This window comes from Danio aesculapii, chromosome 1 (genome assembly GCF_903798145.1).
Source record: "Danio aesculapii chromosome 1, fDanAes4.1, whole genome shotgun sequence".
NCBI lineage: Eukaryota > Metazoa > Chordata > Actinopteri > Cypriniformes > Danionidae > Danio > Danio aesculapii.
In genome coordinates this window covers 29,758,259-29,781,666 of record NC_079435.1, presented here as the reverse complement: position 1 = coordinate 29,781,666, position 23,408 = coordinate 29,758,259, and the positions used below count along the sequence as shown (strand labels likewise).

Below are 23,408 nucleotides of genomic sequence, written 5' to 3'. Positions count from 1 at the left end.
ATTTGAAAATAATAATAAAAAAAACATTGTAGAGGGACATTCTCAAATTCACTCATTGTAGAGTGGTTATGTCCAAACAACATGCAACAAACAGCCTTCCTACAGTACCTATCAAGAATTTTTGTTGACCATGTCCATTCTTTTACAGTGTACCCATTTTGTGATGCCACTCAAGGCTTAAAAAATTACCTTTGCATGGTACGGTAAGACAAATTATGACATGTTGCTGTTTATGTTGCATAAATAATGTAGAGAAGGACGTTATCTTAAATGACATTTAAATAATTTTAAACATAAAATATTGTGAAAACAAATATTAGCTGTGATTTGACCATAATTTACTTAGTAAAAAGTGACACACTGCGACTGATACATTAAAAAAGATACTCCCACGTGATTTCATTAACAAAACATTACTAAATTGTATTAAAGTTGATTCACTGACACTGAATAAAACTAATGTAATGCTTTTTTTAATGCAGTGCTAGCTGTGAATGTAAATGAATAAGATGACCAAAATTAAAAATTTCAAACAAATCTATGCAGGGATTCTTAAGCAAAAAATATGAAACTATTAGGCTATTTTTTAGCCTAGGGCTCTACTATTGTACCTATCAAAGCTGTTTTAATACATTTGCACAGTGAGACCAGATGGGCTCTGTTCGTTTTGCAGGGCTGTACTCAAGCTTTATGCAGGTATCCATAGTTCTGTAGTTGTAATAACCAGCCCAGTGTATGCTAATAAAAAATGTCAGCAGGGAAGCCAGAGAAAGGTGACTTTCTGTTCTATCACAGCTGAACTATTAGCATAATACTGTACTGCCATATGGCGTTGGCATTACAATTATAGACTGTAGGGTAGGACATAAGATCAACATTATTGCACTGCTATAATATTTGTCTTATGATTAGCATGACTGCATCAAAAGTAATACATTCAGAATATTAGGGGTGTTTAATTAGTAGACTGACAATAAAACATCCACTCTAATGTAAAATGCTGGTTTAATATGTATGTGTCATGGTGTGAGGTTAAAGCCTTGGTTGAAAGGTTGTTGGATTAATAATAATAATAATAATAATAATAATAATTATTATTGTTATTATTTTAATAATAATATTAATTAATAATTTGTTCTCACACTTTCTTAAGTTCAATTCAATTCAATTCACCTTTATTTGTATAGCGCTTATACAATGTAGATTGTGTCAAAGCAGCTTCACATAAAAGGTCACAGTAAATAGGAACAGTGTAATTCAGTTTGTAGTGTTTAAGTTCAGTTCAGTTGAGCTCAGTTCAGTGTGGTTTAATAATCACTACTGAGAGTCCAAACACTGAAGAGCAAATCCAACGATGCGCAGCTCTACAGATCCCGAACCATGCAAGCCAGTGGCGACAGCGGAGAGGGAAAAAAAACTTCACTAAAGGCGGAAGTGAAGAAAAAAAACTTGAGAGAAACCAGGCTTAGTTGGGCATGACCATTTTAATTTCCCTGCTGGCCAAACGTCTTGTGCAGAGCTGCAGTCTCAGTGGCGGAGGCTGGAAGCTGGCCTCAGCGAAGACTCGTCTGTCTCTGGAGCGTCACAGGAAACAGTCTCATGTGCTCCACTCTTCCATGACCATCACAGTAGTTGCTCAGGATTCGGCCAGGTCCAGGATATGGAAACCTTGGGATCATCTCGTCGTTGGTCTTGGATCGAAGTTTTTAGGTATTTTTGGTAAATTGGCCATATAAAGTATTGGCCATATAACCAAAAGAAGAGGTTAAATATATATATATATATATATATATATATATATATATATATATATATATATATATATATATATATATATATATATATATATATATATATATAGAGGCAACATGGTGGCTCAGTGGTTAGCACTGTTGCCTCACAGCAAGAAGGTTGGTTAAAGTCCTGGCTCGGTCAGTTGGCATTTCTGTGTGGAGTTTGCATGTTCTCCCCATGTTGGTGTGGGTTTCCTCTGGGTTCTCCAGTTTCCCCCACAGTCAAAAGACATGTGGTATATGTGAATTAGATGAACTAAAATTGGCCATAGTGTATGAGTGTGAATGTGAGAGTGCATGGTTGTTTCCCAGTACTGGGTTGTGGCTGTAAGGGCACCCGCTTGTAAAACATATGCTGGATAAGTTGGCGGTTCATTCTGCATTTATTAAAATGAGTTGATTGATTTAGGCTGATATAATATTTTCTTTTAGCCGCCTTCTTAAATATTTGCTGCATTAGCGGTGCTTATTTCTGCCTTGTAAAATTTTTTAAATCCATAATATTTCTAACAATGAGCTCTTAATCTTTATCAGAGAAATGACTCTTTCATGATTAATGAATCAAACCGACTCTCATGTTTTCTGCATGTGTCAAACTTTAAAGGGTTAAATAGGGTTAATCACAAACTCAGGTTAAACCCTGAGTTAACGGGGAATGTTTATATCAACAACTTAAGTTGATCTTTATCAGGTTGGATTTAGTTTGGCTTTGTCATCCAGAAATCTACTCTGCAAGCCAGTTTGTTCATTCTGTGCCATAGGCCTTGGGTGTAAACAAGGCCACCTGACACTTAAAACTCATTTGTGAAAACAGGCCCACTTGTCATAGAAATTAAGCATGCATCTATTTCTTTCCGTACACCACATTTCCTTCTACATTCCCAACATCTAACCCTAAAATTCCAACCTCTTTTTTCCTTTGTTCTTCAAAGTCCTTGGCTTTCAAAAACGCATTAAAAAGCTCAGCACATCTCTTTGCCCATACTGTATTTAAAGCATATACACCTCAGGATCCATTTAAACAAGTAGGCGCTCAAAATCTCACCTTCCCCTGCACCTGATAAGGTCTGATTAGATTTACTCACCCCTCCCTTATCTCTGCGGATTCACTTAGCTGACCAAAGCATCTTAATCTCACACTATCTGATCTTCACATCTTGGCAGAAGAGAGATGCCTCTGTCACATTCAAGGTGTTTCAAAGAGGAAAACAATCGGTCTTGCGATTCCGTTGGCTCTCGCTCACTGTCAGCTCCCCTCGCTGCCCGTCTTGCTCTCTTCGCCTGTCTTTCTCTCCACTAGGCTTCCTAAAAGCATGGTGTCTGCTAGAATGTGATTAGTGTCGGCCGCCGGAGCACTCAGCGGGAGGAAGCTTGCGCCGTGCCGCTGAACTACGGTGCCCCGGAGGGACAATCAATGCTGAGTTAGCACTACTCCCCTTCTCTCTTCTCCATCTCTCCCTTTGCCTTCAAATCTGATTGATCCTCCATTGAATTATTATGGTGTGTGCACTTGCTTTTCAGAAAAGAAAAAAAATATCTGGCAGCCTGTTAGATCATAAATGTATCACCTCAACCAAGGTCACTTTTCCCCCTCTTGTTGTGGAATCCCTGGGCTAATGAACTTGTGCGTCCACAGCTAAAGTCCTCCACAGTCAGCATAAGAGCACGAGCGGAGAGTGAATGAAGGTTGAAAAGCTGCGAGGTGGATAAAGAAATCGTCTTTGAACTCGTCTGTCTTTGACAAGCTATAAAGAAGAGATACAACTTCTGATCTTCACACTTTCAGTGCTGCCCCAAAAGATTAATTTCAGGAACATGAAGGTGCAAGTTATCCTTCATTCTAGTGTCTGGCAAAGATGTCCTGACAATGACTGAGAGTCTAGAAAGGGAAAAGCTAAAGATTTTTGAAGTTTCAGAAAATCTGCATGCATAAAATTTGATGTGAAACTTCACTTGCGCTCAGCAGGCGTGGAATTGTGCCAAGGGGCTAACTTCAAAATCAAAACTAGTTAAAGGGCTGTGAGTTTTTATGACTGAGAGTTTAACTGTTCAAATTTATGCAAATTTATTATTTTTAAACACAAATGAAGACCTTTTCATGACCTCAACAACTTGAAAATATTTGCTCAAACTTGATATTAGTGATTGCAATTTCTGTTTAACGGAGAGAAGATTTTTTTCTACACATTTCTAAACATAATAGTTTTATAATAACTCATTTCTAATAACTGATTTATTTTATCTTTGCCATGCATTATGGGACCTTGACCTTTCTTACAAAAATGTTTAACCTTGAAAAGTTCCAAAAAGTGACTTTTATTAACATTTTAATAGCTTAAGGTGATATATTGTCTGGGTTGGTGTTGTATATTACAGCACAAAAACCTTGTAATAAACTGCGATTGTATTTTCTGTTATTTTACTGACTAATTTCTCTATATATTATTTCCTATACATTACATTACTTAAAAACTACTAAACTGTCAATAAAAGTCACTTTGTTAAACTATAGAGTTAAATTTTCAACATCAAAAGTTGGCAGAACAGAGATCAAGGTCCTATGATGCAATTTATTTACTCATTCATTTTCTTTTCAGCTTAGTCCCTTTATTAAACAGCGGTCACCACAGCGGAATGAACCGCCACTTTATCCAGCATATGCTTTACGCAGCGGATGTCCTTCCAGCCGCAACCCAACACAGGGAAACACCCATACATTCTTGCATTCACACACATACACTACGGCCAATTTAGTCTATTCAATTCACCTGTATCACATGTCTTTGGACTGTAGGGGAAACCGGAGTACCCGGAGAAAACCCATGTGTACACGGGGAGAACATGCCAACTCCACAAAGACATGCAAACTGACCCAGCCGCGGCTCGAACCAGCGACCTTCTTGCTGTAAAGCGATCGTGCTACCCACTGCGCCCCCCCCCCCATGATGCAATCCACAACCATAAATAAATGGAAAACACCTAACTCATAAACTCAACACATTTTTCACAGTGTAGTATGGATGAAATAAAAATACTATAAATAAATATTTAAATAAATACTATAATAAAAATTCTGTGGACCCTTTCACAAGACTGTTATGATGCGTTTAACGGTCATCATAATCTTTAATTTTTAGATTTTTTAAAAACTGCATGAACATTTATATGCATTTATGTACGATTATATATCATCTATATCAAAACTAACTACAGCAAATGTTTTTCTAATGCAGCATCTATGGGGCTGAAAGTAAATTGGACATTATTTTCCCCTCTGTTATCTTACTGCTTTGTTTTCTCCTCTGTTATCTTTCTGCTGTTATCAGTCTCACTCAATTTTTTTCCTTTTTCTGAAAGATTTTTTTTGATTTGTTGTACTCTCCTATAGTTTACCCAACTATGACGACTTCCGCTACTGAGAAACCCGGAAATGTGAAAAGGGTCTATTGTTTATTTTGCGGAGTCACAAAATACATTGTTTATGGTAATACCAGGCATTTTTATAATTCAAATTAGTGCAGTCTGGATGCAGGCCAAAATGTAAATAACAGCATGGTGAGTTGCGAGCTTAAAAGTACAATGTCTACCTTTTACAATTTATTTAGATACATTTTATGTTGGGCCTGTAATAATTAGTTTACAAATAATAAGTGTTTTAGGTTTCATTCATATTTCTTATATATTTCAACATTCTTAATCAAACATTTGCCCTGAAGTTCGAAGTGAGAAAAATGATCATAATTGAATGTGAGCATATTTGAGAATTTCAAATGTCAAAAAGAAATAGCTCTTTCCATGTGGTCAATATTAACTGATTACATTTACAGAAAATGTACCCTATATCTTGATATAATTCATTCATTTTCCTTCGGCTTAATCTCTATTCAGAAGTTGCCACAGCGGAATGAACCGAAAACTATGCAAGCATATGTTTTACACATCGGGATGCCCTTTCAGCCCCAACCCAGTGCTGGGAAACACACTTATTTACACACACATACACTACGGCCAATTTAGTTGATACAATTCACTTATAGCGCATGTGTTTGGACTGCAGGGGATGTGGGAGCACCCAGAGGAAACCCACGCCAACAAAGGAGAACATGCAAACTTCACACAGAAATGTCAACAGGCTCAGCCGGGACTCAAACCAGCTATCTTTTTGCTGCAAGACAACAGTGCTAACCACTGAGCCCCTGTGCTGCCCCCATGATATAATTCATTATCAGGATATGAGATTACTTATATCGTGATATTAGATATTGTCATATTGGCCAGCCATAGTCATTACTATACCATACAGGTTCACAATTTAGTCAGATTGAAAAAAAAATTATGTTTTAACATATTTCAACAAATCATTATTACATATCCTAATCTGTAGTGATCCAGACCTATAAACACACATGCAATAGACTAAAAATTGTTTTGTAACTTATAAAAGATTATTTTGAGCACATGGTTTTATATATTCATATCTCAACCATATTCTCAAATGATCATTTGCAATATCTATCTCATATATCTGTGTTAATTATGAGCGAAATGTCACCATCATTGTGTATCAGACCACAAGGAGTATCTCAATAATCAAGAGATATTTGACTACACAAATACTTACCTCAGGTTGCTAGCAAACATAGACACTTATTCAACTATATTCTTTTATTTACACTACCTGACAAAAGTCTTGTCCCCTATCCAAATTTTAAGAGCAACAAATAATAACTTTACTTCTAGTTGATCATTTGGTATCAGAAGTGGCAAAGGACTCTAGATTATGTTTATTTTACCAAAATAAAATATGATCATGCCTTGATTTTTATTTATTTAATTAGGACAATAAGGTCTGACTTTGCTTAGACAAAAGTCACTTAACAGAAATAATGTGCAGTATAGAATAGTATAAGACTCAGTAGACTCAGTAAAGAAAGTCATGGTGCAGTGGAAAAAGAATGAATATTGTGTATGACTCCCATGAGCTTGGAGGACTGCATCCATTCATCTCTGCAATGACTCAGATAACGTATTAATAAACTCATCTGGAATGGCAGAGGAAGAGTTCCTGCAGTACTCCCAGAGTTCATCAAGATTCTTTGGATTCATCTTCAATGCCTTTTCCTTCATCTCACCCCAGACGTGCTCAATAATGTTCATGCCTGGTGAAAGGGCTGGCCAATCCTGGAGCACCTTGACCTTCTTTGCTTTCAGGAACTTTGATGTGGAGGCTGGATTATGAGAAGGAGCGCTATCCTGCTAAAGAATTTGCCCTCTCCTGTGGTTTGTAATGTAATGGGCAGCACAAACGTCTCGATACCTCAGGCTGTTGATGTTGCTATCCACTCTACTGATTTCTCACATGATCCCATACTAAATGTAAACCCAAATCATGATTTTTCCTGCACCAAACTTGACTAATTTCTGTGAGAATCTTGGGTCCATGCGAATTCCAATAGGTCTTCTGCAGTATTTGTGATGATTGGAATGCAGTTCAACAGATGATTCATTAGAAAAAATCTACCTTCTGCAACTTTTCCAAATGATCAACTAAAAGTCAAGTTTTTATTTGTTGCTCTTACAACTGGGATCGACAACAAAACTTTTGTCAAGTAGTGTATGTTTTTAAGGAATAGAGAGGTATATATTAAGAAGGTTTACATATATTAGTTTAAAAAAGTGAAAGATGAAGAGGTCATGCTTTTGTGACAATTATGCAATTATATGCATGATGTGCATATATTACATATTAATAAATGAGCATTAATGAACATTTCACTACAAATTATTAGAGCAGCGCTGTTTAAAGTTCAAGAGTTAGGGGTCTGTAATTTTTAAATATGTTTTTTCACCAGGGCGGCAATTATTTGAAAAAATAAAAAACGTTAAATATTATTACAAAGTGTCAATTTAGGCTGAATTAAAGTATTAATTTCTTTCACCAATAAAAAATATTAAAATATTTTAATTGTAGTATATATAAATATCACCAGATTTAATGTTGTAGTCTTATTTCACAATTATGCTTTTTCCTGGTATACTGTTGTATTTTCTGTTCTCCTGTTTTCTGTTCCTGTATCCAGTATCACGATATACCCTTAATTGTGTTCCCTGGTGTTTTTCTGGTCTACAGCTTGTTTAGTTTTATTTTTGTTGTGTGTTAATGAAAAAACAACTGTTAATAAATCTACCCCTCCTCCTCCTTTGAAATTTGACAAATGAAATTCAAGATTCTAGCACCTGTGTGATCTCTACGATTTCGCCAAATCCCAAAAGGCTGTGCGCAGTCACACAAAAAGCCCCTCTTTCTGATTTCGGATGCGCTGTCTTCTCTCCACGGCACAATGAGGAAATTGTGCTGACTACTCGTCCTTGCAAAGTCCTCATTAGCCTAATGAAAGCCTTCAAACGCAAAAACCAAACAAGGGTTCTGGGAGGTTATTAGGAAAATTACACCTCCAGGAGGGCCAGGGTATGGGAGTTGCTTGGAAGGAGAGGCGGGGGTCTTGCTCATTACTTCACGGTCTGCAAATCGCTAACTAATTCAGCCCTACTACTGTGCCATTTCTAGCTCCACGGATCATTTTCACAGAATCGTGAGCGCGAGGATTCATTGATTTCTTAGAAAGCACACATCAAGACTCGCGTATGAATAGAAGGGAAATATTAAATGACATATCAGCGGGATCAACAATCATTTCCTGCAGTCAATCTAAACCGTTGCTGATAAATGATCTGCTAAGCTGAGGGAAAAAAATTTTTTAGACCATTTCAAATCTGTTTAGGAAAAATGCTTGGCTTTTCCATGACGTTTCTTTCTGTTATGTAATTCAAAGCGTGTTTTTATAGCATTAGAAGAACACTAAAAGTGCAGTCATTGCTAAACGTTTTGACCTTGGTGAACTGTACTGTAATGAAGTTGTTTTTGAGATAAGCACTTTTTTACTGTTTAAACTCTGTGATAACATGTGTTGTTTACCAGTCTCAGACAGAAGGCACCTTAGTAATTATTTCCTAAAGCATCAACTCTGTATAATTAGTAAACGATGGATCAGTCATTTATTTTAAAATGAACATGTTTGTTTTGTTTATTCTGAAAAAGATATGGTAACACTTTAATCTGATTGTCCCCTTTAGACATTCTGCTGATGTCTAAAGTAACTATAACAAAATGTCAACAAGTCATTAGAATATAAGTAGACAAAGAGCTTTAAAGCCGCTAATACTTAATTATGGTGCTCCCTCACTGACTATATGTACATTTGTAAGTAATCCAACCAAATGTATTAACCATAACAGGCCTGTAGCCAGCCTGGTAAAAGGGGTGGTTCTTTTTTCTCAAAAAGTGGACCTTTTTGCAGTTATATGCCATATTTTCTATTCAATTATAAGGGTTAAATACTGCATTTTAGAGACATTTTAAGCAGTATTCTTTTGCTGGATTAGCAAGTTGGATGGTCATCATTACCACACTTTTTGATGTATCAAAAATATTTCCTAAAGATTTAGAATAAAGAAATATGAAAAATACTTATTTTAAAAATACAAATTTATTACATCATATATCATTACAAAAAATAGGAATCAGGTAAAGTTTTAAAAACTGTGGCCTATTGTCATTTATTAGGCAAATAACAAACTGGGCAGCAATATTCAACTGTCTTCAGTCAGAATTTGGCCATTTCAATAAAAAAATTATTAAAACATAATAATAATAATAATAATAATAATAATAATAATAATAATAATAATAATAATAATAATAATAATAATAATAAAAATAAAAATAATAATAATGTAGAGCTTTACAATTTTTCTAGCCTTTTTTGTAAAAAAAAGAAAGTACATTTGAAAATGTATGGATAACAACAGTAGACAAAATATATTCAAATTAATTTAATATAGTTTGCTTTTGATTCTTCACACCTTTTTATTGGTTATTTTTGTTTCAAGAACAAGCTCCAACATGTAAAAGTTACTTGTAAAACATTTTCTTTATTTAAAAACAATACAATAGCGAAAAATGACTTCTTTTACGTCATATTATAAAATTTAAATATTTGTTCGCATTGGCCAAAATTGGTTAGCTTATTCATGCCGAAGTGACAGCCAGCAGAAGATTCCGCTTGGTCTTAAGATTCTGCTTGGGCTTTTGCTATGGGTTATTTTCACTATTTATGATGGCATAGCAGTCAAAATAGGACACATGAGCTCTTGTATAGGACAAATTCTGGACCTTTATCAGTCAGGGGTGGGTCTTCCGAATCACCCAAACCCCTCCTGGCTATAGGCATGCGTAACATAACAGTTTACTACTAAACTAATATTCAGTGATGTAAAATACTCAAGTCACAGTAACTGAGTAGTTTTGTAGAATTGTACTTTACTAAGTATTATGTACTATACTATGTACAAAAATTTACTTTTGCTGCTTGTTCAAACTATTTATCTAAAATTCATAAGTTCTTTTTGGGACGTTGTAATTTTCCATCACATTGCAGTCACTACCACATACGCTTTTTTATTCTTGTCTACAATGATTGGCTAAGTAAGGGTGTACTTACACTATGGTTGCATTGAACCATGCCGGGGTGCAATTGTCCGCCCTCCCCTCTCCCCCTCAGCCTGCACTCACACTGTATTTTACCTTCCGAGCCCGAGCATGCTTTCGTCATTGATGATGTGACTGAACAGTTAGGAAAAGAAGCGCTCTCGCTCAATACAGTGGAGAATGGTTAAGTTATATTGTTTTGTATTATTTTAAGTCGTTTGGGATATTCTGAAAATGTAGCTCAATATACATTTCTGGAAAACGCTAATTATGTAGAGCTACGTATGGCTGCATTTAATCTTTAAAGGTCAATGGGTGCTTTGTCAAAAAAACTATTGGTTGGGTTTAAGGAAGGGAAAGGGTGGGGGAATTGGTCGGTTGGTCAGTCAGTAAATCAGTCAGTCGACAGCAGCCTCTGATGTATTTAGGTGAGAACAGCGTGTCACGAATGGCACTCGCCGAAGAAATTTGAGATCTGAAAAATCGTACACAGCAGCCTCTGGTGGATTCGCGAAAACAAAAACTGCAAACAAGCTGCATTAAAAAGTAAGAATGATTAAATAAATCTATATAAAAGTCCCTTAAAAGTGACGTTGCATCTTCAGTATCATGCTCAGGCACGCTCAGTACTCACACTACAAGCGTACTGTGCCAAAGCTCAACCTAACTGCACTCTGGCACACTTCTTCCAACCGGGCCAGGGCTGGCCAACCAAACCATATCTGAGCACAATTCAGAGCACTCACACTTACAAACAAATCAGGAAATAGGGGTCAAATGTGCCTGGGCATTGTTCGGATAGCCTAGTGTGAGTACACCCTAAAATCGCATCAGATAGACCGACTTCAATGTGTGGAAGCATTAAAATGGCTACTTTTTACTCATACTTTATGTAGCTTTCACAACAGATCCTTTTACTCTACTTGTACTATATTTTATAAGCAAGTAATTGTACTTTTACTTGATTATGATTTTTCAGTACTCTTTCCACCACTTTTAACACTCAAATGAGTGTGTAATAGAGAGCCAATATAATTTTAAAGTTGCAAGTAGTCAATGTCTAAAGGAGACTGCTAAAAGATGTTTGCAAACTTAAGTATAACTGCAATTATTTACACTACTTCTTGTGCAAATGGTATTCAACATAGACCATATTATTAATAGTGTCTAACCTTTTTCTGTAGAAGCCCTCTTTGTTTCATGCACTGTGTCATGGGTTGCCAGATCCCCCTCTTTTGGTCCTGGTGGTGCACTTGGAGAAAGGCCTAACAAGGCATGGCCAAGAGACAGACCATTCTGATGTAAATCTAAAGGGAAAGGAGGGGCATAAAAACTGATTTTTACAAACAAAGGACTCAAAGCCCACAATTTCCTTTAAAAACTCTACAAAAGGCTCACCAACCCCACACTTCTTAGTAGTTTGTTTTGTTTTAATTCAATAATAAAAGGTTCACTCATGTCCTCGATGTTCATAACAAGATATACCTAATGTCCACCTAACCGAAATCCTGAACAAAAAGTACGTAAATAACATTACAGAAGCAATTACAAAAGGCGTGCAAAAATTGTTCAAGAGTTAAACCTGTTTTGTCAAAAATAGGATTTAAAACACATATTCCACCCCAAATTATATCATGCCACTGATATGTGATATCTCGACCAACATTTTTAATGCATCTGATGACAGAAAAACTGAAAAAAGTAGAGAGCATTAACTGTAATTGCATAGTTTTACTTACGGTTAAAGCAATGCACATGAACTGCTCTGATGGCTTTGCTTTTAGTAGATTCTGTGATATCACCTTATTCTTAATTCTAAAAGCACATTTGTAAGGTTATATGTGTAGTTTCGCATTATCGTAAGAGCACAGTGCTAAGTGCTCAGGGACCAATCTCAGTGTTGCTGAAATAGCCATAAGAGAGGATACAGAGAAATGAAAATGTACAAGAGCACATATCATTTTTAGAACAACCGTGACACCAATGTCAAATGAAATGTTGAATTTATTTTGGAAGACGCTGACATTATGTAATGTAAGGAAAGAAAGAAAGAAAGAAAGAAAGAAAGAAAGAAAGAAAGAAAGAAAGAAGTGGTTGGACAGACTTACGTGGCCGATCAGAAGAGCTCTCTGTGTGGGCAGGAGAACTGGACAAGCTGCTGCTCTGTCTGGAGGATAAGTGGCTCCCCGACCTGCGACCATCATCCAAAGAGGGTACAGGTGACGGACTGTCTGGAACTCGCTCCTGATAATGGACGTGCACATTATTCATCACGATCATGATCACAATAAATTTTAAATCATTTTGGAAACACTCCCTGGTGTGATTTTTCATTTACAAATGTTAAAAAGGTACCTTACATTCTAAGGAATCAAAAGTTAACATCATTGTTCAGGGAAATTTGCAATTATGTCCAATTTCACAATTTCAAGCCAATAAGCTTTTATATCAGCTAAAATAGCTTTGTTGTATAGCAGAACAAATAAGCGGTAGCACTTTATTTTGATAATCCATTTGAGTATTAGTACTTAATATCTGTTGATACTGCACCTTCAACAGACATTTAACTGACTATAAGAAACTTCGAAAGTACGTGTCAATTTACACTAACCCTAACCCAAACCTAACTGTCTACTTATAATCTAATGAGAATTAGTTGGCATGTAGATGCAATGTAACTTAAACTCAACAAACGGACCATCAAAATAAAGTGTGACCCAAAAAGCCATTTCCATGTCAGTCTTTATTCCCTTCAGCTCTTAAAGCTGTCAACACTTCTCAAAAGTAATACACATTGTGTTTTAACACTGTCGCTTTCATTTTTTTCCACAATTCAAGATTCTTTAGGTTTGAAGTTGTTTTGTGTGGTTGACCAACAGCAGAACATTCACTTGAATTCTTACCCAGAGGATCAAATTATATGGGTAGGAAGATACTTTTGTCCACCTAAAGTCCACCTGATCGAAATCCAAGAAATGCTGTCTTTTGTATTTGCTTAATTACTCATTTATTTTCAAAACCAAGAGTAGTTACATATTGTTGTTTCAGATAGAAAGATCTTCACCATACAAGTTTTACATGTACAGTGCTCAGCATAATTGAGTACACCCCATTTTGAAAATGAATATTTTGATCTATTTTTCAGTGAATAGGCAATGCATTTTGGTGCTTTTAAACAAAACAGATTTGCTAAACAAATATATTTATTAAAATAATATTTTAGTCACTGAACATATTTAGAAATTGAGATAATACGATTAAATTCAAGCTAAATATTGCAAAAATAAATAAATAAATAAAAATAAAAACTACAAAATTTCAACTAGATTTTTCATTGTTTTTCATTGATTTTTCCTTTTTTTTAAATTTGTATTTAACATTTTTCTACAACATATAAATTTGGGTGTACAAGTTTTTGGACCGTTCTTGTAAGTTATTTTGTTAGATTAGCTCCAGATTTGGCTTCAGTACTGACTAATCTAATGTATATGCACACATATAATATTGTATAGCTTCCTATTAAAATATGAATTTAAAAGAGAGATTTGTGAGGGGTGTACTTATATCTGCTGAGCACTGTAATCTTCAAAAAGCACCATACACTTTAAACAAACATTATTATACTCAATATTTGATGCTGGATGGAAAATATGTTAATAATTCACCGGTTAAAAAATATTTCACAAACAAATAGGCTTGATCCAGCACAGCAAGCAAGTATAGCTAAGCTTTTTTAAAATTATTTTTTATTTTATTTTACAATATTTAATGTGCTTTATAATGTTAATGTATATTGATTATTTGTGAAAATAAAAATCAATTCAAATTTGTTTATTTTACAAAGTAAAGCAGGGCTAGATAGCTCAATTAATAGCTCGATTAGTATGGATTTCTTTGGTTGAAGTTTTAGTTTAAAGCTTTATTAATCCCCTTGGGTCAATTCATTCTGACATGGTGGTGCTTCATATATAACAAAAATGACACACTTAACACAATAAACACCAACACCAAGTACACAAACCAAAAACTGAGAAAAGAAAAAAATATATAAAAATTTAATAATAATAACAATTTATTCACTCATTTAATAATTTTCCTTTGGCTTCGTCTCCTAATTCATCTGTGGTTGCCACAGCGAAATGAACCGCCACATTATTTAGCATATGTTTTACACAGCAGATGCCCTTTCAGCTGCAACCCAGTACTGGGAAACATCCATACACACTCATTCACACACACACACACACACTCATACACTACAGCCAAATTAGTGTATTAAATTCACCAGTAGCACATGTGTTTGGACTGTGGGGGAAACCGGAGGAGACACACGCGAACACGGAGAGATCATGCAAAGTCCACACAGAGATGCACACTGACCCAGCCGGATCTCAAAACAGCAAATTTCTTGCTGTGAGTGCTAACTGTGCCACCGTGTTGGCCCATAATAACTTATATATTTAAAAAAATATATATATAATAATAATAATAATCCACCGATTAACTACATTTATTACAAAACCGAATTGCTTCAGACACAAATGTACATTTATAATGATTGTGGAACATCATATTGTCCTTAGACGTCACCCAAGGGGCATCCACTCAAAATATTTGCAATGTTTTTATAAAGTTTGAAACATGTCAATTGTATGAGTTTCGAACAGCATATAAATAGACAGAGAAATCAACGTACATAATTTTTAGTGTATCGTTCATATGATTTGTGCCCTATTACCTTTATAACTGAAGTCACCATTCTGGACGGGGCACTCTGGACCTGAGCAGCAGCTGCCATGCTGGCAATAGTGCTGAGATGGTTCATCTGGTTCATCGCCATGGTGACCGATGCAGGAGGCAGACTGACTGGAATCAAAGGATGTGGCATCATCATGAATGGCAGTTCCAAACCTGTGCAGAAAGGAAGTAAAATACGTAAGACGTCATTCTAATGTTAATTATACAGCCATAACTGCAATCTAATACACATTTTCTGTTTTATTACAATATAAGCATATGATTTTGAATATAAAAAAAAAAATCTAACTCATTAAAATAACATGCTGTACCGACAGTTTGAGGATATTAAGAAACACTCATCCCATTGTAAACCAAAACATCTTGTAAGAAGCTCTACGTTATGAAATGTCATCAGTTTCTGCTTTGTTCGAGCTTTCTTTAAAGATGTGCCATTATGGCACAGCGTGTCTACAAGTATAACTAGATCCGCTGGAGTCTGCACCTCAAACCAATTAGCTGTTTCTCAGACTGCTGCAAACGTCTTCATACATAACAACCCCATGATAAATTAGACCACACACTCTATTTGTAGCACAACAAGCTACGTGACAGCAAGACTGCAGTACATGTGCCTGCTGTGTGACCAGTGTTTTGCTTGTTTTAGTGTGCTTATCCGATCCCTCGCAGCACTCTAACACTGTTATGCTTTATAGGAATGTGAGCGGATATTCTCCAGAGAGGAATAACAGCAGAGATAGGAAATGGATCCTCTCACAACTGAACAGGTCAGGGCATAAGGTTACAGTCAGCCACTCTACGGCCGCCTGTACTCCACCGGCACTTTGAAAGCGAAGGATGAAAGAGAGAGAGGACATTTTGCCAGTTTCTCTCAAAGACTTTTTCATTTCCCATCAGCACCTTAAGAGACGCTGCTGAACTGTGTTGGCCTTGTGGTAATGGATTCACTTGGGTTGATACTCGCAGCGCTAGCAGAGCCGTGGCCTGCCGATGATGAGAAGGAAGGCCAGGAGATGATGAGCCCTTTAGAGGTGATAGTTTTCAAGACCCTCCGTCTCCCTCTGCTTTTCAACCAAATACCAGGCAGCTCCGTAGGGTCAAAGGTCACCTCTGTGGCACTGAGACTTACAAATAAAAGTTCCTCTCCTTTTCATCATGACATTTTTAGTAAGAGACAGACAGTTGAATGAAAAAAAGGCCCCTGATTTTCATGAAACAGACGACACGCAGATCAGTCATGGTGATCGGGCGACAGAAAAGAACTGAAAGGGAGATCAAAGAAAGGAATCGAGTGTTGAGGGGATTGATGTATGGAGGGAAGAGAATCTGAGCCAAGTAAAATCACATGCCAAGAACATGCAAGCTGTTCCGTCTTTTTCAGTAGGCCGTTACTAATATTCTTAAAGTTAAAACGACAGTGCCATCCTCGCATTCGCCTTTTCAAGTGGAATTTAAACTGCCATATTAGGTGAGAAAATGCTGATAGGAGCAATATCACATTCGGAAAAGGGCCATAGTGGCAAGGAAACACTAAACCCCCTCCCAATCCAAAAAGACACTTCTGAATGAGACTGGAACTCAGCCAAATGCATCAACATCAGTCACCCTTCATCCCTATCTCAAGGGGCCTACGTCTCAGCTTCTGCTGTAAAAAGAATAACAATGCGATCCGCTACCGTCTGCTAACGCCGCAGTGCCACTAAGGCCTGTTTCTGAAACACATGGTGGACGATATCACTCACGACGAGCTTTCAATCTTTATTTACCTAAAACAAAAGAGCCCCGGGCTAAAAGAAATTGGAGACGCGCCATTTTAAAGTATCCCCCCACAGCAGTTGCCATTGTGCGCTTGGGGCCTGAGCTATTGTGGGAGTGTAAATGATTTTGACAGGAAGTTGCAAATTGTATAAATATTTAGCGTTTAATAAAAAGGAGAAACAAAACAAGGCGAATGCTGAGGAAAAGGAAACAAAAGAAGTCTAATGACAGGGCTGGGAAGAAGCCAAGTACTCGGCTGGATAATTCCAAACACAACAGGGATCTCAGTACAAATTTGGGCACAAAACTGTCGCGTAAAACGGTGTGGTGAGAAACAAAACACAACAACTGGAAAGGATTCAAATGAGTAACACATACAATGTAGCTTACTGGTAAATTGATGACTGAATATGGAAAAGACTCAAACTATGTCTTGATTCAAACTATGATTTTATTTATTTATTTATTTATTTATTTATTTATTTATTTATTTATTTATTTATTTATTTATTTATTTATTTATTTCGAACAGAAGAACCATACACAAAACAAAATACTTTTCAACATGGTCGAAGTGGAGCAGGATGAAGCACAAGATTATTATTTTCCCCACCCCATTACCTCACACATTATTCGTCTATTATTTCAACTTATTTCTTCTTTTGCTTATTTCTTCTTTTTACATGAGACATATAAGCTTTAGATGAAACATTTATACTTTTGGCATCTTTGTCATATTATATGTTTGATTCCATTTGTACATTTACATTTAATAACATAGATCAAAAAAAATACATAGTATTGCGAACAGTCATTAGTATGCTACATTAGCATAACATTAATTAAGCTTTTGACTTTATTTTGATGTTTAATTGTGAATGGCTGCGCCTCTGCTTTTAAAAATTTGTGTTTCAGTCCTTCTATACTTAAATGGAACTGTTTCAAATGGGTCAAAGAAGCTAGAGTAGTCTGTGCCAATAGCCTATTGGTTAGTGCGTTGACATATAGCACCCAGGTGCTCGCGGCGACCTGAGTTCGATTCCTGGCTTGAGCTCATTTGCCAATCCTTCCCCACTCTTTGCTCCTTGCACTTTCCTGTCTATTAATCTCCACTGTCCTGTCATTAAAGGTGAAAACTCCTAAAAAATAATTACTTTGAATGCTTAGCATAATAAAACTTATGTGTTTCGAAACTAAAATGTACTAGTTTATATGGCACCAAAGAAGACATTGTAAATACTTTAAAGGTTGCATGGTGATATGTAGCTGCAAAGTTATAATCAAAAGAATATATAAAGGCAACCATCGGAATAAAGCATTACCTGTCCCATATCAACCACCCGCTTCGAATGTTATCACTCGATTGAATGAATTATCAGTGGTTATCAGCTAATAGATATGGGCCAGTAGGGGCCTTTTGCGCCTACTGGAAGGCTTAGAAGGCTGTTATCATCCACCCACTAGGTTATTCAGCTATACTAATAGAGAAAACTTCAGATCCAGATCTGTTTTTTGTTACTGTGATGATTGGGTTAAGGGTTGGGGTAGGGGTAGACAATAAAATACAATTAATGGGAAATTTAATACATAATATAAATAATTCTCATAAACTTCCAGCCGCAGCCATATGTGATCTATAGCTGATTAACCATGTGGATGGATGATAACAGCCTTCTGAGCCAACTAGTAGGCACAGAAGGCTCCTACTGGCCCATATCTATCAGCTGATAACCACTGATAATGCCCATTCAATCTAGTGATAACATTTGAATCGGCTGTATCAACAGGGCCAATTCCATCAGAGGTGAATGTTTTAGTACTCAAGTTTGTACAACACTGGACTTGGACACAAGTATCATTTCCTGTGCTTTAGCTTACACAACCTTTTTCCAAAACACCTTTTAAAAGTTCTTTTAATTATACCCAGAAATGAGGCTTTCAATTTTGCAAGTGCCACAGGGAACCCCTTCCTCTTTATTGCTACTTTAATCTCAGCCATAAATGTTTCTGCCCATGTCATGTTTTGTAACCCCCTGCAGGTTCCACAGCGGTTCTCTTTTCCTCGGGCAAACCTCCCCTGAGACAGAGACCACCGGCAGGTGTGTGAGAGGAAGAGCATTACTGGCCTGATAAGACCGATTCGCCTCTACTCCACACACTACATACAACATCTCTAATAAATTATTACCCTATGATAAGACTATTTGTTTTAACCGTTTCCCCATTAAAGGCATTTAACATGTTACAGCCTGACAGGGGTATAAAACAGTAGCGATTGACGAGCTTTATTTCCCAGACGAAGGTGCGGCTGCCAGTAAGCAGCTGTGGTCTAGGTGTTTAGTCTGTGTTTAGCTCTGGTCTTTGTAGTGGTTAGACATTGTGGAGTAGTTTCCACATTCCCGTCAACAGGGGGTGGGGGAGGGGTTTGTGGAAAACCGGAAGTCTTAGTTCTCCTTAAGATGAAATTAATGATGCTTCCATGTGCTTACCGTTGAGTTACTTCCCTTATGGAAATAATCACAAAACAAGCAACAACAACCACAGTGGGGGATGAAAAGGAGAGATGGAAAAAAGGGGGTTATATGGTGAGGCCATTAAAGGGTTTGGGGGCCTCGTTCTGGAAAAGTTAATGAAGGTGCAGATATTTTGATAAGCAGATAAAAAGAACCTGGGAGGATGTGATCTTCGGCACAAAAACGGAGACGGTCGTTCTTTCATGTCTGTGCAAAGAAATAAACTTGTACACAACATTCATTCCTAATACAGACTTTTCAGGAAGTAGTAAATGGCAGTGTGCTGAACTATACTGTTCTCCCACACTCCCAATGTTTGTCTGGTCAGAGGAACACGCAATAGAATTATTGTGTGCTCTAGACAGAGAACATCACACATACTCACGCACTCACACACACACATTTTGCCACCCACAGCCATACAGAAACTTAGAGAGGCAGTCATCCTGACCAGCTGCTTGTGATTACTTGTGTTTACAGTGAGCATCAGGCATCTGCTGTGTGTAATCCAAAACACACACACACACATACAGATAGAGAGAGGCAGATTCTGTGGAAATGCCCAACAACACGTGCACAACAACACTTAAACATTACTAAAGCGCAAACACATACAGACTATTCGAATCTGTATTTCCTCCTTATATTATAAATACAGACACAATTAAGGAGAGATGCCAATGTGAGTCAGTGCTATTATTTTAATCAACTACTCTGGGTAGAAGTGTTCTAATGAAATATTGCTGTTCTGAAATGGCAAGCACTAAAACAGTGCTCAAGTATGAAGAAATGAGTTTTCTTTTTAAGTAGCAACAAAAGTAGTAAATATATTATGAGTAAGCTGTATTCATTTTTCACAAATGATTAAATTACTGTTTCGGTACTGTATGATTAAATTACTTCATTAAATAAAAGCAGCCTTCAAACCATTAAAAAAATTAAACTACAGTAGTGAACACTGAAATACATTTAGCATCATCACTGATCCTTCAGGAATCCTTCAAATATACTAAATTTCTACTTTAGAAATTTTATCATCATCATCATCATCATCATCATCATCGATATTCATTTACAATTGAGTGTTTTGTTTGAGGATTCTTTGATGAATCAAAAAAATCAGAGATCAGAGTTTATTATTATCATTATCATCAGTTCTTTTTTAGCAAGGATGCTTCAATAAAAGATTAAAAAAATAATAAAGACATTTATAATGACAAAACAGATTTCTGTTTCAGGTAAATGCTATTCTTATGAACTTTATATTCATCAAAGAAAGCTGAAATAAGTTCTACTCAGTCATTTTTAACAATAAGCCAATGTATTATTTATGTTATAATTTAATGTATTATTTATATTTATATTTTATTTTAAGCAGTAAATCAGCATATTAGAATGGTTTATGAATGATCGTGTGACTGGAGTAATGATGCTAAAACTTTGGATTATGTGAATAAATAACATTTTAGAATATATTCAAATGAGCAGTACAGTGGTTAGCACTGTCACCTCACAACAAGAAAGGTCCCTGGATTGAGTCCTGGCTGGGCCAGTTGGCATTTCTGTGTGGAGTTTGCATGTTCTCCCTGTGTTTGCCCTGTTTTTTCCCAAAGTCCATAGACATGTGGTATAGGTGAATTGGATCAGCTAAATTGGTCATAGTGTATGAGTGCATGTGTGAATTTGAGAGTATGTGGGTGTTTCCCAGTGCTGGCTTGGGGCTGAAAGGGCATCCCCTGTGTAAAACATATGCCAGAATAGCTGGCGGTTCATTCTGCTGTGGCGACCTCTGATAAATAAGGGACTAAGCTGAAGAAAAATGAATGAATTAATAAATAAATAAATAAATAAATATATTCAAATAGAAAATAGTTATTTTAAAAGTAAAAATAGTTCCAAATTTTACAGTTATATCTGCACTTTTGGATCAAATAAATGTAGGCTTGGTGAGTAGAAGAGACTTATTTAAAAGCACCATTATAAATCTTATTTTTCTAAATCCTTGACCACCAATGTACTTGCACAAAAATCAGTTCATGTTGTCAACACTGCCCATTAGCTTTATAAATAAAATTATTTCCTAACAAAAAACTATTTGATATTTCTTAGTAGTGAGACAGTAATGACTCTTTTCACATATAAACTTACAAATATATAAATCAGTCGGTCAGTTAATCAATTCTGCATTTCAGTGGCTCAAGCGTCAATTGATACCAGCCATTGTTGAATTAGTAGTAACAGAGCCTTGAGATCAGAAGGGAAGAAGTATAGTTCTACACAAAGAGTGGCTTATGAAATAGACCTGACAAGTATCCTTAAATTAATTTAAATTAAGTCAAATAATTGTCTCTAAGTTATTGCATTATAGGCTGCAAGGTGGCGCAGTGGGTAGCCCTATAGCAAGAAGGTTGCTGGTTTGAGCCTCGGCTGGGTCAGTTGGCGTTTCTGTGTGGAGCTTGCATGTTCTCCCCATGTTTGCGTGGGTTTCCTCAGGGTGCTCCGGTTTCCCCCACAAGTCCGAAGACATGTGCTATAGGTGAATTGGGTAGGCTAAAATTGTCCATAGTGTATATGTGTGAATGAGAGTGTATGGGTGTTTCACAGTGATGGGTTGCAGCTGGAAGGGCATCTGCTGCGTAAAAATATGCTGTATAAGTTGGCGGTTCATTCCGCTGTGGCGACCCCAGATTAATAAAGCGACTAAACCAAAAAGAAAATGAATGGATGAATAATTGAACTATTAGAAAAAGTGTATTAGCACTACTGAGGTATAAAAGCATGTTGCCTCCTCAGATGTGCATTAGTTTTCAAGAAATTCAATGGCCCATAAACAATTATTCCTTCAATAATGATTAAAAATTTTTGGAATGGTAATGTATTGTAAATATAAGGTGCATTCAAAATCTCACTTTCCCAGGCCAAAAAACCCAAAACAAAACAGCATGTAAGTTCAGTATTATGTCTGAATTCACTGTAATCATAAAATATTCTTGTTATATTGTACTGGTAAGATTGTGAAACGCTCTCACAATTTCTTCAATGCTATGAGGTCCAAGGAAAAAGTTTGTAAAGGACCACCAGACAAACGTAGTCATTCTGCATTACATCCAAGCTTAACACATTTACTTTCATGTTTAGCAGCTGCAAAGTATTCACATATAGTATGCGATTGGATGTAACAATAGTGAGAGTATGGTTAATGTGTAACTATAGTCATAAAAATTATGCTGTATTAGCTCCTTTCCTTTATTTCTTCATTTTCTTTTGGGTAGTCCAAAAATTTACAAGCACATTTCAGAAAGAGTAACTTAATTCAACTCAACAAACTTTGTAAAACATTCTTCCTTTGCTCCCGAATATAGCTCTAATTATAAAAAGTGCTCTCTTAGTGTAAAGCAGCAGTGTTCATGCATTGTGTTCATCTCATGTTTCAGACCTTTTCCTAAAGGTCACTGTACTCCATACGACAGCTTTATAAAGGAAAGATACTCAAAAAAACAACCCAGAATGCTCAAAACAAAAGAAAATTGATTTTAGTAACAATGACACTACAATACATCCCCATTCACTCTTCAATAAAGACTATAGTACATACAGTACTGTCTTAACAATTTACAGTGTTCATTTATAGATTTTTGCATTTCTTTCTTAAACCGCAATCCCATTAGAGTTTTCGTCCCATTGACATCCATTCATATGTATGTGAAAAGATTTTATGCAATCCGCTGTGTAGCAAAATTTCACATCTTGGTGAACTCTGACCTGACATGTGAATGTGTGAGACGAAGATAAAATGCTAATTTCAAGAGTGTCACATTATTTATTTCTGCCCCTTTTTACAACACCTAAAAAAATTGGAGGTTTGTTCTTGGATCTCAAAATGTTTCATTTTAGACCAAATGGTTTTAGATTTGACCACAAACTCTTTCCAATGCATTAAAGACTAACTAATACAACCCAAAATTTGAACAGCAAAAATAACAAATTTTTGAATGTCTACTTAGAATGTTATTTCATCCTAAAATGGAATATTTTATC

At 36.2% G+C, this 23,408-nt stretch overlaps 1 protein-coding gene across 2 annotated transcripts in view; it reads right to left on the bottom strand.

Annotated features, from left to right (window-relative positions):
• The window catches only part of dachc (dachshund c), a 101,138-nt gene that overhangs the window by 17,417 nt on the left and 60,313 nt on the right, over window positions 1-23,408 (bottom strand). For both annotated transcript variants that reach the window (XM_056458542.1, XM_056458534.1), the window contains exons 4-6: window positions 15,080-15,252; window positions 12,450-12,585; window positions 11,514-11,648 (exon numbers count right to left, since the gene is read on the bottom strand). In XM_056458542.1, the coding sequence (XP_056314517.1) occupies window positions 11,514-11,648; window positions 12,450-12,585; window positions 15,080-15,252 (444 nt within the window). The remainder of the gene's footprint in view (window positions 1-11,513; window positions 11,649-12,449; window positions 12,586-15,079; window positions 15,253-23,408) is intronic.